Genomic DNA, 16,008 nt, shown 5'->3' with positions numbered 1-16,008 from the left:
TTTTGCATTTTAGCCGTCGCCATCTTGAGTGTTTGAAGCGGTTTGGACAGGCTGGGGAGGAGCTAGTGGTGGATCTGACTCAAACTGATTGGAAACCCATACGACACCACGCGCTGCCCACCTATAGCCAAAACCCCAAAAACAAACAGCTTTTTTAAGGCCTAATGTCTAATTGATGATGAGATTATTTTCAAATGGACCTCCAGAAAACTAATTAGGAGGAGGGACTTTAGCGAATGACACCAATATAACTTGTGTAAAAAAAATTACTGACTTTGTATTTCATGAGAGACGTTGAATGGGAGTCTATGTTTCTTGTTGTTCTGGGTCTGTACCCTCATGGTTGAAATGCAATTATTGTAAGTCGCTTTGGATAAAAGTATCAGCTAATTGAAATGTAATGTAATGTAATCTATGGCGCCAGCCCCTACTGGCATTAGGCGGTATTGCAATTTAAGGCACTTCCGCATTGGTCTCATTTTTTTAGACAGTCTATGGGATGGACATGTATAGTGTCACCAGATATTATAGAAATAACAAGAAGTCTTTAACAGAAAGTTAATTCATAAACTCAGTTATTCTCCTCAGTCCTGCTGATTGTCAGTCCACGTGACAAGTAATAGATATGTATTTCTTACATTGGCTCATACTATAACCTTAAATGCTTGGAAGATCCCAATGTGCAACTGCAACAACAGTTAAATTGTAGAAGTGGAAAAATCCTACAAACTGAAACAGGTAGAGCTTGTTAAATGGCAATAAGCCCTTCAGCGCTGCACAATCCTTGTTGGGCCACAGAACGGATTGCACACGTGCCGATTTTGATGTGGATAGTAATTTTGGGAGTACTCATTTATGCGAGGCTCTCTATCATGGGAGATCAACGTCTCTCGCTCTCAATTAACGGGCGCTGCTGGCGTGAGATGTTTGGGAACAATTAGGACGGGAGGCTGTAATCTAGAGGACCGTGGGGGAAAACAGCTAAGGGAGAGACACCGAGAGTGATTTGCATGGTTGCCCTGTTCAAGAAATTGCTCGCGTCCATCATCTTCAACTGGCTCGGTGCTCAGGAGACGGGAAAATGAGAGGTAAATTGTTTGTAGTTTAATTGCACTTTTTTTTTTTTTTTTTTTTTTCAGCCGAGTAGCTGCAAATAATGTTTTATCGATGCGCTTGGACACACTTTCCATGGTGACAATATTATTTCAGCGAATCGCTGTCTATTCTTCTTTGGAACGATGTGATTTCTGTATTTTCACATTACTTTCTAGGTGTTTTGATTGATACTGAGAGTTCCACAAAAGTTTAGAGAGACGGGGAACACAGCAAAGGTCATGAACCACATTTAACTCACACCGCTGCCTGATGCAGTTTTTCACACTAAGTTACCGTTATGCCGTCTTTCTATTTCATCCCTGTTTTCCTCAAGTCGCTGCTTTAACTCCACCAGTAAAGCACATCAGGGATGTTGCTTAACGCCTGGGGATGTATGATAATCACTGATTTATTCTCTCAGCAAGAGGTTGTGAGGAAGGCTCCACGTGGTAGTCTGCTCGATGATGTTTGATGAGTGTGTTCGTCTGCTGGTTGTGAGCACAGCACGCAGGTGTGAGTCAGGGTGCGAGGAGGCAGATGCGCTCCACTTCTCCACCTGCTGCCAGCCGTCTTTTCCTCTTGCAGTTAGTTAGTCTCTGTGATCACCTTCCCTCACAACCAGCGCCTGGACCTGCCAGTAATTGTGTAAAGGTCAAACTAGTTGGCAGGTTTTGCATCGGATTCCTAATTTATTCCATCCCTTCTACTTTATTTTTGCCATTATCCCTCTGTCTGCCTGCTTTTCTGGCTGCCCGGCTCCCAGTGAATTCTTGGAGATGAATGCTGGAGGTCCGATAGTTGCTCAGTAGGTCCAATTAGGAGACAGCAGACTGATGGGAACCCTGCTGGTGTGTGTGGCTCATTAAAGGAGTAGACACACACACACACACACGAACGCGTGCCTGCTGACAGTTTGTACAAGGATCTCTTAATCTTTGTCTCGCACATCTGCAACATGCACGGCCAAATTAAGCCGCCATCATTTGCATATATTTGTGCACAAACACTTAAAAATCAGTCGGCCCGCTGCAGTTGCATCCAACCACACTGTCAAAACACTGAAACCAGATATCAGAGGGTTTTCAGCCCCCCGACCATCAACATGACAAACTCGTTCGAGCGCTATCGTGGACTGTCTGTCTTCTCTGTGGACACAGTTTGTATGCAACGTCTGGTTGTAATTCCCTCCATGAATTTTTCATGTCACTCGTGCTGCAAACGAATATGTACATAGAGCCGTTTCCATTAGACTTCTCTGTGTGAACGTGTTTGTGTTTCATGTCTGTAGTTCTTTGTGTGTGCGTGTGTGTTCAGGGCAGTTTGTCTCAGTGTGTGAGAACCGGCAGCTAGCTCCAGGGGTTTTTGGACCACGGGGGGTTTTGTAATGGATGTCCCCCCCATGCCTCACAACACAGCTTATCTAGATCCTCCGGGAACGCTCGTGTGTACGTGTAAACCTGTCTTGTCAGCCCGCCACTGTCACGGCGGGGCACTTGTGCACCAAGAGGCAAGCTAACAACACACATCACTTACACACACACACACACACACACACACACACACACACACACACACACACACACACACACACACACACACACACACACACACACACACACACACACACACACAGAGAGAGAGATGATGCAGTTTGTTTGTGAGCTGACCGGCAGGACATCAGCACATTCTCTGGGTGGTATACCGGCTCACCTCACGCTGCGGAGCCTCCAGAGATGGCCGACTGGTTATATCACGATACGCACGTCCGACTAAAAACTCAGGTTCACAACTGAGGCAACAAAGTGACACCACCAAGTAAAAACATGCTGATAGTGTGCATGAATGCCACTTTTGATTATGCAAACCCCTAATACAATTAATTTTTCCCAATCACTTTAGTCAAGGGGAATTAAAAGCCTTCTAATTTTACAGCATCAGTGAGAAACTTAAAAAAAACAAAAAAAAAACAGGCGTTTCATCTCAAATCCAGAATCTTCTTTCACGATTTTTATTTATTTTTCTTGCCTTTATTCAATGGAGACAGGAAATAGAGGGAAACAGAGCATACATGCAGTGAAGGTCCAGCTAGCTGGGAATTAAACCGGAGACTTTCTGCTGGTGGCATTTTGCGCCTTAAAAACTCGGCTATAAGGTCGCCTTCAGATTGTTCTTCTTCTTTTTATGTTACAGATGTCATCTGTTCCCAGCCACATGCCAGCAGACTTAACATGAATTATCAAAGTGGAACAGTCGGTATTAAATCCTGTGCCAAAGCATTTAAAAAAGTGGTGAGGTTGCTGTGAGATCCCACACTCTTGGTGCTGTTTAATTAACTTTTTTCCAGCACAACGGTTCTGGGAGCAAAACTATTAAACAAAAAGTTAAACTTCTCATGCCTGCATCTATTTTTTTTTTTTCTCTTCTTTAACACTATGTAAGTTACTTGAGGTTACTGCTTTAAAAACTGCTATCCTCCTTCTTCATGCTGCCTCCTGTCGAAGAGATATCTTATTAATAAGCACAGACACGGGCATTCATCAGGTCATCTACTGTAACTGTACGGCAGCAAACGTCCTCTGTGTGTTTGATAACGCCACCCGATCAAGTGAAGCTCCCCGTGCTGTGTGCTGTAGCTCTCCAGGTGTGCTTGAGGCTCAAGTTGCAGCGAGCTGGTCACTTGTTTCACAGCACGAGTGATGACTCTCTGCTGTACTGTGAATATATGTGCAGGCAGACGGCGTGAACTTGTGTCTGCATGTTTAAGAGAAAGAGAGGGAGAGTACATCTATAATGCCGTACTGTATCTGTGTCTACGAGAGGATTTAATTAAATATGTCGCACACAGACGCAGCCTTTGATGTTCCTCTGCAATAATGTGTTCTGTTTAATTTCTCGGCCGAGCTGTTAGCAAAGCCCAGTAATGTTCCTCTCCAGCGTCCGCTGAGAGAAACTACAATCAGACCTGTTGCTTTTAATAGTAATGAGCGAAAGATAATTGTGGTGATCTTGTGTGTCTGCGTACATGCATGGGCTGTCGTCCCTACATGTGTAGGCATGTCGAGGGGAGGGCTCCGACGCTGGTTGTGTTTTGAGTGATTCCCACATTGGTTAGTGATTATGTTTTAACTTTCATCTTCCAAAAAAGAGTCTTAAATCGACTGCTTTAATTTGGTTTGTGCTCATTAGGAACGGGAGCTCAAATGGGACTTCACGGCTAATGCGGGACACGTAAGGCTGCCAGCATCAGCCATTACATCACGCCTCCATTGATTTGGTATTACAGTGATAATAGGCCTTCACTGTGAGAAATACAGAAATATTGAAATGGATTGAAAAGGGAGCTCAGAACGAAGTCTACGAGGAGACGGAGCGAGGTTCAGTTTCAGAGACTTGTTTCACACTTCACACGTTCTCAATAGAAAGCCAATAATTCTCCCAACTGAACATATCGTCTTCTTTATTGATTTATTGATTGTATTGTTGCAATTAGTGAGGTCAGCTGAGGATTATTTGTAAAGGTCTTCGTCCCATATCTTATAACACCTTACAAACACAAGCTGGCAGGAGAAGTCCACAGGCGTTTCCATAATTGGTCATTTGTAATAATGATGAGATGCCATTGGAGCAATATTGTTGCTGAGGTGTTAAGTGCTTCAACTCATTGGTGCTTTGTGTCGGAGGAAATCCAAAGCAATTCATTGTTTAAAAAGCCTGGATTAAGTGAGCCTAACAGACTCATCCAGAATGAAGCCGTTCCATAAATCCAGCTCAGATTTAATGTGATGAGATTAATTCAAGCCTTATTAAAATATGTATATTCATGACTTTACAAGACAGATCTCGAAAGGACGTCGAGCACAGATCCCATCAATTCACAATAAAGACAGAGATGTTCGAGGAGAGCTGCGATGTTCAGAGCCACAGAGCAGCGAGTCGGAAATATAAAAAATACATATATATGCATGAGGAATATGATAATAAAGCAAAATGAATCAATGTACCACCATGAAAACAGAGAGCAGCTCTTTAGATTCCAGTATTGAGCGCAGGATCCGACCCGAGTACGGAGCGGAGGCGTTGCTGTTTGCTCCTCTGGGCTCTATCATAATCATATCCTTAGTTCCAAGCCCAGTGAGAGTAACGTGGACTTTAAAATCAGAAAATTATATAAAGAGCAAAAATCAGGATCACATGTTTGGTTGTCAAGAAAAAAAGCTTTTTTTTTGTTTTGTTTGTTTTTTAATTGTAAACTTTCTTTTTGACATCTGATCAAACATGAAAAGCAATATAATGTCAACTTGTACATTTTTCACCATTTTGTGGAATTTTATTGACCAAACAATCATGAAATAATTATGGCAGATTGATCAAAAAAGAAACTACTAGTGGCAGCCCTGCTTGAAATTTCTCCAGCAAATATAATATGCAACATGAAAATCAACAAATGTTCAATGTCATTACTAATATACAGTGCAGTACTGTATATTTGATTGATGAGGGTAAAAGATTTGCTTTTTAAATGAATGAAATGAAATGCAGTTTTATTTTGACAGCTGGCAGTTCAGAGTGTTTCTGTCACATTAACCTGCTTTATTAAACAGTCAAAACAAGCTTGATTTAAGTAATCCTGATTTAACTGTTAATCTTGCAGCATGTAAAACACCCTGCGGTTTCTTAGCTGGAACTCTGTCACCTCAGTTTTTGTTGAGACTGTCACGTCTGTCTTGTGAACCGCTGTAAAATGGTTCCCATTTTTTCCCCGTCTTCCTCCTCCTCCTCCTCCTCCTCTCGTGAGCCCAGCTATTTCTGTGGTCACAGCTTTCGGCGTCGCTCAGCACCACATCCATATGAATTCCTCACTTCCTCTTTGAAGGGAAGACCACAAATGGAAGCACAAACCATAACTCAGACCTGTAATCGCTGCTACAGTTTCACCTGAGGACGGCACCAACTCGCACACGGAAGAGAAATGTCCTCCCGTCCCCTGTCTGCTCACCTCACGTTCTCCTCCGCTCATCCCTCACCACGTGACTGCCTCTCTCACACACACACACACACACACACACACACACACACACACACACACACACACACACACACACACACACACACACACACACACACACACCCCTCCATCCTGCAGCTGTTGTGTTTACGTGTTAGTGTACATGTGTGTGTGTGAGTGTGTTCGTCACTGGGCTTCCCTGATGACCTTATATGCTGCAGCAGGGGGGTGATTAAGGATCAGGGCCAAAGACCATTTCCTTTTCCATGGGAAGATGAATGACCCTGTTTGAAAGTGGCTGCCTATGGCCTCGGGGCAATTAGAGTTTGCTGTGAGCCAGCAACCCTCAGCACGCTGTGTACAAAGGCAGGTCTTTGAGAAAGAGAGAAATACTCGGCACATAAACCCATTCTGCTGAAAACAACACGCTGCGGTGATGGTGAACAAATTAAATGCATTTTCTTTTCTTTTTCTTTTTTTTTTTAACCTTTCCAGCTGTTTCCCTGCTCCACCTCCCCCACTCTCTTTCCATTTACTCCACAAACCTGGACAGAAATGTGCTGACTACAGGAGCCCGCTAAGAAAGGCCCACTGAGGGTGTTCATTGGAAATATCAATATTGGATCTAGGAATCATTTAGCGTGTGGCTTTGGCCCTCCGTGTTGGTTCTGGAGATCATTTCGTTGTAATTTCCACACTTATATTGAAGGACAGCAGGACTTCCAGCCTCTTTTTGCACCGCTTGTGTTTGCTCGCCACTTTCAGCAGTGTTGTAACTAATGAAGATTAAACATGACGATAAAATGTTTGATCAGAATCTCTGTTATTTTTAACATGCCTCAGCTTCCATTTCAAGTTTCTTTTCTTTTTTTTCTCTCCGGATAAAGCATCTTATCTGTCACAGACCTGGAGATGGAGCAAAAAGAGTTGTGGCAGCCTATTGATAGGGATATGCAGCGCCATTGATTCCCTTTGTAATACAAGCCTCTCCCTTGTCGGCCTGTCAAAGCTCAGATCGGACAAGATAACGTGCACATCAGGCAGCCGTCAATAGAAAGGCGAAGCTTCCGCCATTGAGATGACTATCTTATTTTGGTATGAGGGCTGGTGAAGTGCAGGGATGGGAACTAGAGAAAGAGGAGATGGGAGTCAATCTGACCTCTGATTTCTGTCACTTTCTGGCCATTTCTCGAATCTGAAAAATAGTCTGCCGTGTGTCTTCTCATCTAGCATGTGTAAAAAATGTGTAACTTATCCAAGGTGACTTTATTCCTTGGGGTAGAAGAAATTGCTTTGAATAGTGTGTCTTTGATTTACCCTTGCCTCCACAGCGTCCCTTTGATCTGTGAACATGCAACCACATTGGATATCTATGGCCAGGATGAGGGGTTCAGGGGAAATTGATTTGTTTGCGGTTTATTCCCATCAGTCTAAAAAAAAAAAAAGAAAAAAAGAAATCAGCTCTAGCCACTGGCATTGTAAATAAACCAGACTGGGTGTGATAGCGAGGTTGTAATGTGGATGTATGGTGTTGTGTCTCTTTCCTTATTATCCAAAGGCTTCGTTGTCTCCGTGTTCCTTCAGGCCTACAGGCATAAAAACACGTGAAGGTCATTTGTTACGATAAGGCCGCGGTGTGTTCAGGAGCGACCTCCCCTCGCCCTCGCTGACGATATGACTCGGGTGTGCTGTACTTAAAGCATGTGTGCCTGGATCCCCGGCGCCTCTGAGACACACAACCCCTGTTCACACTCATATTTCATGTCATGTTTGTAACCCGTGGGCCACGGCTGAGTTTTAGCCTTTACACTGCTGTTACTGACCCTGGGTTGGAGAGAGAGAGGGGGGTGGGGATATGTGACAATGGTGGGATGTGACATTTTTCCAAAGACAAAGCATAATATTGGTGATTAAAAGCCTGTGTAGCGTTAGTTTTACACTAATGTGACTCCGTTTGTCTAATGATCTGACACACACACACACACACACACACACACACACACACACACACACACACACACACACACACACACACACACACACACACACAAGTGCGTTAGATTCAGCAGTAGAGTCTGCAGTGTCTTGTTGTAAAGCCTTCTGAGTGGGGACCGATGCTGTTAATGATGTTAAGAGGTGATTTAGCATGCGGATCTCCTGGGTTGAGTCATGTTTATTATTAGGCACAGGTGTGACGGGAGGGTGTAAATGCACTTTTTGCTCCCGCTGACACATTATTAGATCTAACACCTCAATAGTTAACCACAGTGATGAAAATAATTTGATCTTCTTCACGTCTTTTTTTTTTACCCTCCAGCCTCCCTGTTTGAAGCGAGTGGACTGCGCTTTTACAGAAAGACTTTAAACGTGTGAAGAGTGTCTTTCTTTGCGTTTAATGGTGGATTTTATTTGGCTCTGGAAGGAATATGCCAGACACCAGTTGCATTGATGTGCTTGATGTAGCAGAGCATGTCAGCCCACAGCGCTGCTGCTGCTGCTGCTAAAATGGCTGCAAGGGGCTGGGATTTTTATTTCTTGTTCTGAATGTGATGAAATTAAAGAATAGGTTCAGACTATTTTTACATTTTACCTGAAAACAATACTCTCATGCACACACGTTTATTGAAATATTGCTTTCTTTAAGTGCTCCTCCTGACCATGTCTGGCTTTTATCCAAAGGCAGCTGGACATCTTTTGAAGATGTTTCCACTGTCAAACCTTGAACTCCGCTCCATTCTCCCCCGCCTTTTGGATAAGAGGAGGAACGTCTTCAAGAACTAAACTAAACAAAGTCCAGTTTTCTTTGGATAACTCTTCGATTGACTCATACGGGGCCTGTAGACATTCCTTCATAATGTAATTGCTGCATAGTCGTTCAGCTTCAGCTGATATGAAGCTAATTTGAGTGAGTCAGATTACTCCTTTTACTTCAAAAACCTTTTCTTTGTGTTGACATCTACATGCTAGGTAATTTTAGTCCAAAAGAGACCATGACTTTGTAATGTAAAAAGACCCATTTTATTTCTGCGACATAATGTTTACACAGCCCCATAGCAGAAGGGGCACGTTAGCAGGACAGCAGCAGCAGCATTCGTCCTCCATCAGTGTCTAGAAGTGACGCATTCAGGTACAGTATTGAGATGTTTTAGCAGTGCTCAAAACGCACATGATTGCTGTTACTATGGGGGAAAAAAATGGGAAAAGAAATATGTATATAAAGACACTCTTCAAGTTATGTCTTACTATCTTTACTTACTCAGCCTGCGTGGACAGATGGATTGATTCAAACAGGACCACATCTGTTTCATTAGGTGACGCAGACCACTGAAAGCACATCCTTATATAAAGGACATGTGAAAAAACAAAGGAGCATCTGAGTGTCCTTTTATTCAGGTTATTCCTCTCTTCTCCATTAGCTTGCACGTTGCAGTAAAATTACCTTTAAATTAAAATCTCTGGACAGACACTGTTTTTTTTTTTTTTTCCTACGTTGAAAAAGATTTTTATAAAAAGAAGTGTTGGTTTCCCGTAAATCAATCTTGCATCCTCTTTGTTCACTCCGAGGTCAGGCCTGACTGGTGATGTAGCATACGCTCCATTCACTTGCAGAGGTAATTGCAGCTTCGCCTGTTCATGGCTTCTGCGTTGCTGCTGGCTGATTCACAGTAGTCAGTACAGAAGTTCTGATTAAAAAGCGGAGAAGCTTTGTGGAGACGGAGACGGTGCAGCATCTTTGCACATCCTGCGTTCGCTTTGTGTCTGTAACTTTGTGTCAGCTCTGAAACTAAAAGGTGTGTGTTATGAGACTCGTCTCCCACAGAGGCTGTCTATCTCTATCGATTGCCGGTGTGATCCATTTAGTTGATGTGCTGAAGTGGTCGGAGGCAAATGCTGTTTTAATGAAGTCTGGCTATTGATTTGGCCGCGCTGTGTGTTTGTGGAGTTAGGAATTTGAGCGTCACTTGAAGGCAGGGTAATCAGTATAATCAGGCGTGATGCACAGAGCGTTTTTTATGTACCGAAATCATCGTGTTTAATGCGCTTTCTTCACACACAGGAAGTAGAAGGCATGCGCATGCATATTAAAGCTTCCCACACGCAAAACAAACCTGCCTGTAAATCCCACCACCCAGACTCTTAAAAATGACGATGAGAACGTTTGTTGAGCGTAATTACACCAAAAAGGAAAACACTTTGCTGCCAAAATATATCCCACTCTGTGTTATGGAGATTTAGACAGAGAATTGGATTCCCCCAGCTGTGAAATCAGTTTTTGTAGTCCCTATGGCCAACCGCATCATTATGCTATACCCCGCTGTAGGCTCCCATCGCCACACACACATGAAGCCTGGGCCTTTTTTCCGCTCCACGAGTTCCCTTTGCATTTACAGCATCCAGCATCGTGCCATATAATATCACGGCCGTCTCTGGTTGACTTGGAGAAAAAACTGCGAGCTCCGTGTGTCACTTCATTGGTTCTGCATTAGTCCAAATGCGGAAAAATGGCACCGTAAGCCCTTCATGAGAAGTACTTCAGTCTGAACTGTTGTGACAGACCGAGCTACATCATATGTTGATGCAAATTAATCAGGCGCCCATCTATTGGATCTACAAATGTCAAACATCACACTTCAGAAGCCCTCGTGAATTTCTCTGAGTGGAATCAAAGTCTCTTACTGTGAGTTTTCTAGATGATCTGAAGTCAAACAGGAAGTGAATACATTGAATGGAGTGTGTCCCTCTGCCATTTGCATGCAACTTTGACAATACAGGAGCGGAACCAAGCAGGCCTCTTCTTTAATATGGACAGGCTTAAGGATAAGTGCTTAATGATTTTCTCCTCGGGGTTTCCGGAGCTTTTGGCCGGTGTGTGCCAACAAATCAGGAGAGCGCAGAGATTATGAGGATGTGTGATGAGGCTTACCTCGGTGCTAAAAGCCAGGCCTCTTGATTAGCCCGCCAAGCACCTTTTTAAATATAGTCATAACAATATCAGTCATCGTATTAGAGGAGCAGCGTGTAGGATTTAGCATCTCGTCGTGAGGTTGTAGATTTCAACTAGCTGAACATCACCTTGCCTCACCTGCACCCCAAGCTTGTAGGATCTATGGTGGTCTTAAAGGAACGTACAAACTTAAATATATATCTTGCCTATGTATATATGAAGGGTTCATTGTAAGGTAAAGAAAATACACAATTTATCTTATAGTCTGTGTCGGTCAAAACAAATCGTCCGGTCATTGCTTTATTACCGTCAGCTTTCTGAAGCATTTCAAGGGTCTCTGTTGACTATTTCCAGAGTTTGACATAAAAATTTACATCATGTCCATGTCTTATCGCAGATAACCAGCACTCGCCAAAATCTGGGTAACTCAGGTGCTGATGATGATCAAGCAACAAAACTCAGTTTACTTACTGAAGAAGATTACAGCTTCGTCCTGCTCTGTGCATGTCACGGCGCTGCGTACCATACACACACAACAGGATCAGTCTTGTAACTTTTTGATTCTCTCTCATATTCCATTTCATCCCTATAGATCCCCTAAATCCGACATACTGAACCTTTAATGTCACTAAAGCTCTTTTCAGACATAGACTCTGCAACACTTCTGGCCTCATCTGTCTGTTAAAGTCTCTTTTTGGCATTCAAAGATAAGCTTGTGTTATGTAAATGTTCCATAATGACCCGAATCCAGAGCAGCAATCACTGCTTGGTTTCTGACACTCTGTGCCGCAGCCCTTTTTCCTTCTCACCTCCGTGGAGTCACTCCTGGAGAGCACTGACAGTTGGAAAAGAATTCATATTAAAACTTAACACATTTACATAAATAAGCACCTGTCTGGGGGTCTGAAAAGAGGCTTAATATCAAAATGCAGGGCTGCGGTTAGAAGTGCTGCATTAGCAGGTAAACATCTGTCATTTCGATGTATTGCTTTAATTTGAAAAATCAGTGCGTTTGCTCGAGTAATCAATAAAGGTGATCAATTTGGCTGAAATTTTGAAGATACAGACGGATGTGGAAGGCTGCGTGAAGCCGGTGCGTCTGGAGCTGCGAAAATATTTGCTGTGTTGAGATGCTGTCGGCATCAGCTGCAGAGAAATGCGGCATGAATGGATAAGAGAGAGGCAGTGTTTTGGGCTGATGCTGGGTTGTGGTGTGACGGTCTCGGGCTGAAATTGCTGGAACAGACTTTGAAGTGGCTCGGGTTTTTCATCTCTCTCTCTCTCTCTCTCTCTCTCTCTCTCTCTCTCTCTCTCCGTGTCCCAGCCTCCCACATCTGCCGCTATCATAATAACAAGCAATAACCCTCTTTCAGCAATAACCAAGACTTTTATGCCCGTAATGTGGCGTCAATAAATAATGTCATGTTTACCAAGGGGCCATATTTTACAGCAATTTAGTTTCAAGCCTCCCCCCTTCTTTGCCTCCTCATGTTGGAGTACAGTACATAATGTGGCGCATTATGCACAGCAGTACAAACACGCATTAAGGCATTACCAAATGTACTGGTAGAGAAAATAGCTGAGCCCATCATGCATAATCACAGTGTGCATTATGCTTTGAAAAAATCAGCTTCTTCACTGGGAGATTTGGTCGACACGCATGTGTTGCATCAGCATACGGTCGAGATGGACAGCTTTTTCTTTGGGCCTCGTTGGAAGCAGCAGCACGAGCGAGAATGGGGGGCGCGTTTCATTAGTCTGTCAGACTCGATGATATTTAGAGCCCCGCACCCTCGGCCAGGACTGGAAAACTCAATCAGCGCTCTGATTTCATAACCCCGCTTGGTGACAGGGCTTATTTTATCGGCCCGCTGATTCATTCTAATAAACGCCGGCTGCCCGGCGCACCACTGCTGAAATACAACCACCGCCCCTCCGCCCCACCACCAACCCTCTGTCCTCCATGGGTTGACCCGAAAAAAAAAAAAAAAAAAAAAAAGAGGGGGAGGGGGATAAATCAAAATTGCGGGAACTGGAGGGTGCAGATAATCCATCGCTGGTCCGGGTGTATCTAGCGAGCCCCACCGTCCCCTCGCTCCCTCCTCCTGCACCCTTTAGCACAAATCAGACGCCGCGACGCCGTTGATCTGTGTGGGCTCGGCGGGTCCATTGATTGTGGACGATGGAGGAGGAGACGGGCGATAAATAATCGGAGGCAGAGTGCGAAGGGTGAAGGAAAACAATTATCTGCGGAGGTGGAAAGCACATAAAGTGAAGAATGATAAACAATGTGAAATATGATTGACTCCAAGTGATATATGGAAGCCGAAGGGCAGGCGGAGAGGTCTGTGTGCGCACAGATATCCTTGAATGAAACGGGCTGCGTGCAAGTTGAGGAGTCACTCCACTGCCCCCGGGTCTAACCGTGTGCGCGTGTGTGTGTGTGTGTGTGTGTGTGTGTGTGTGTGTGTGTGTGTGTGTGTGTGTGTGTGTGTGTGTGTGTGTGTGTGTGTGTGTGTGTGTGTGTGTGTGTGTGTGTGTGTGTGTGACTCTCTCTCTCTCTCTCTCTCTCACAGACAACAGATGACATTGTTTCGTCAGCAGAGTGCTCCAGCGACGACGAGGACCTGGAGGAGTGCGACTCCGGACACGCAGGTGGGATGAGTGTGTAGAGTTGTGCTTGCTCTGAACCTGGTCTATTTCTCCTTATCTTTTTCTTTGATTTGCTACCGAGGAGCTTCTCCTCTTAGCATCATGTCCCATGGGAGCTTCAAGTGTAACTTAAAAAAAAAAAAAAAAATTAAAATAAAATAAAGCCACTCCGAAAAGTAGCCAGTGAGAAACATGCATTAGTGCGAGGAATCAAAAGTTTGAAGAACTCTTTGGAGATGGTTGAAAGCAGTAAGAATGAACTTTCTACATCTTTAGCTCGCTCTTTGTAGGAAGTCACAGTTTGAACTTTAAACGTAAACGTGAGCGCATTCAGCTTCCTGTCAGGACTTCATCTTTACAACAAGTTACACTTAGCTATGGGGCAACTGGTTGCAGACATGACGAAGCGTTGATACTAATTTTGTTCTCTCAGCATTCGATCGAGAGCAAAACTTTACTCAACAAAGTACGAAATTAGTATCAAGCCCCATGTCGCCCGCACTGATGCTTCAAAATGTATCTGTCCTGTACTTGGTTGATTTCCTCTTGCTGTGCGTGTGTGCGTCTCTCTTGACAGACGATACATTTTGAGATTCTTTCGAGAACAAAGATGCTTTCAGCCTAGATACTGTGATATGTAGCAGACTAACTGCAACAGAGCCTCTTCCTCCCTTCTCCTTCTCTTGTTTGTACCTCTGTTTCCTTCGTCGGAGGCTTGCCTTACCTGAAACATTCTGATAGAGAACAGATATCCTCGAATTTCTGTGCGCATCGTCTCTCTTCCCTCCTCCCTTTACACACACACACACACACACACGCACGCACGCACACACACACACACGTTATCACTTTGTGATTATTTCAAAGTGATAAGACATTCACTCAGTGGAGTTTGGAAGTAAAAACAGAGCTGGAACTGGAAGGAGTGGTTATTTTGAGGCAACTTGGGTTTGGACGACTTCTGAATAAGCAGCTGTCAATCACAGCTCCGCCCAGGAGCAGTTGGCACACATATCCCGGCGATATGCAAACCAGAGGGCTGCAAAGCTGCGTTGAAACTGGCTCGGTGTTTGAAAAGCAGCTCCCCTTAGGCGCTCTGGAAATCATTAGCAGCTCAGGCTATTTGATTGCTTCACTGTCCTTCAGAATACCATCCCAGCCGCCTAATTGATGCCGCGCTAATCTGGCTAAACATGGCGCGGCTTAACGCCAAGCATATGTCCACTTTTCACAGCTAATAATGAACCGAAGTTGAAACAATGCTCTGCCCTTTCACTTGTTTATCAGTAGGTGGAGAACATAGCAGATAATCAAGCATTTATTTATGTCCAAAATGAGGTCTTTCCGAGTATTTTAGTGTATATTCTTAATGAGATCGTGGAAGTGTTTGTTTAAAAAGAAATTATTGTGCTTTTGGCTTTTTGATATGAGGCCATTTCCCCCTGCGCGTCCATGCAGTATTTAGCTGCTTTATTAAGCATGAGTTGCTTTCTTAACTCGAGATTATTAAAATTGAATGGGCACATTTTTACAGCTCGTGCTGGGTTTTTTTTGGTTTTTTTCATATCCTCAGACTATTAAAACCAGAAAACCCAAGTCTTCTCAAAAAAAAAAAAAAAGAATAGAAAGTGGAAGAAGTGCAACCAAGTGTAGAGTGAGAGTTTTATTCACTGAGAACACGGTACCCTCCCCTCATATAGTGGCAGCATACACACACTCATAAATACTGTACATTTCACCATGTTGACACAGAAATTCATATCCTCATTCCTTGCCCCCGCTTCCAGTCGTATGACCAGTTGCATGACATGACGTGGGTTTCTTTTTCTGTTGCATTTTGTTTGGTTTTTTTCCTCCTGTGGTGCACAACATCTCTCTTCTGTATCAATTTGGACCCAGCTGCTGGGTCGCTTCAGATGTTTGTTTTTTGCTTTACATTGGGGCCGGGGTGGGTTCAGGAGGGGGATTTTTTTTTTTTTTTTATGTTTGTGTTTTTTTTTTTTTTTTTTTTTGTTTATTTTTTTTGGTGTCCTCCTCATCATCCGCCGTCCATCCTCCAAGCAAGGATAAAAGCCGCCCCTCCCGTTTTTTGCCTCATCTTGTGCCGCATGAACTTTTGGTGATTGGAAAATTCAAAGTTCTCCTCCTCATCAAGTTTGTGTTTATTTATTTATTTATTTATTTTGTGCCATATGGCTTCTAAAGAAACATCCCCCAACCCCCCCCCCCACCCTCATTCTCGATACAACATAGGGAAATGAACGGCAACAAAATCTTTTCTTGCCATCATCCTTTTTTTGGCCTTGTGCAG

At 43.7% G+C, this 16,008-nt stretch overlaps 1 protein-coding gene across 3 annotated transcripts in view; it reads left to right on the top strand.

Annotated features, from left to right (window-relative positions):
- LOC138623546 (neurexin-3b) overlaps positions 1-16,008 on the top strand; it is a 301,858-nt gene that overhangs the window by 275,502 nt on the left and 10,348 nt on the right. For all 3 annotated transcript variants that reach the window (XM_069703129.1, XM_069703128.1, XM_069703130.1), the window contains one exon: positions 13,622-13,700. In XM_069703129.1, the coding sequence (XP_069559230.1) occupies positions 13,622-13,700 (79 nt within the window). The remainder of the gene's footprint in view (positions 1-13,621; positions 13,701-16,008) is intronic.

The sequence above is a fragment of the Brachyistius frenatus genome, unplaced genomic scaffold (assembly GCF_029030835.1).
Source record: "Brachyistius frenatus isolate BFR_SWC_R1_liver_20210118 unplaced genomic scaffold, ASM2903083v1 Contig_44, whole genome shotgun sequence".
Classification (NCBI taxonomy): Eukaryota; Metazoa; Chordata; class Actinopteri; family Embiotocidae; genus Brachyistius; species Brachyistius frenatus.
Note: the sequence above shows the minus strand (reverse complement) of the source record. Positions and strands in the feature narration are given on the sequence as shown.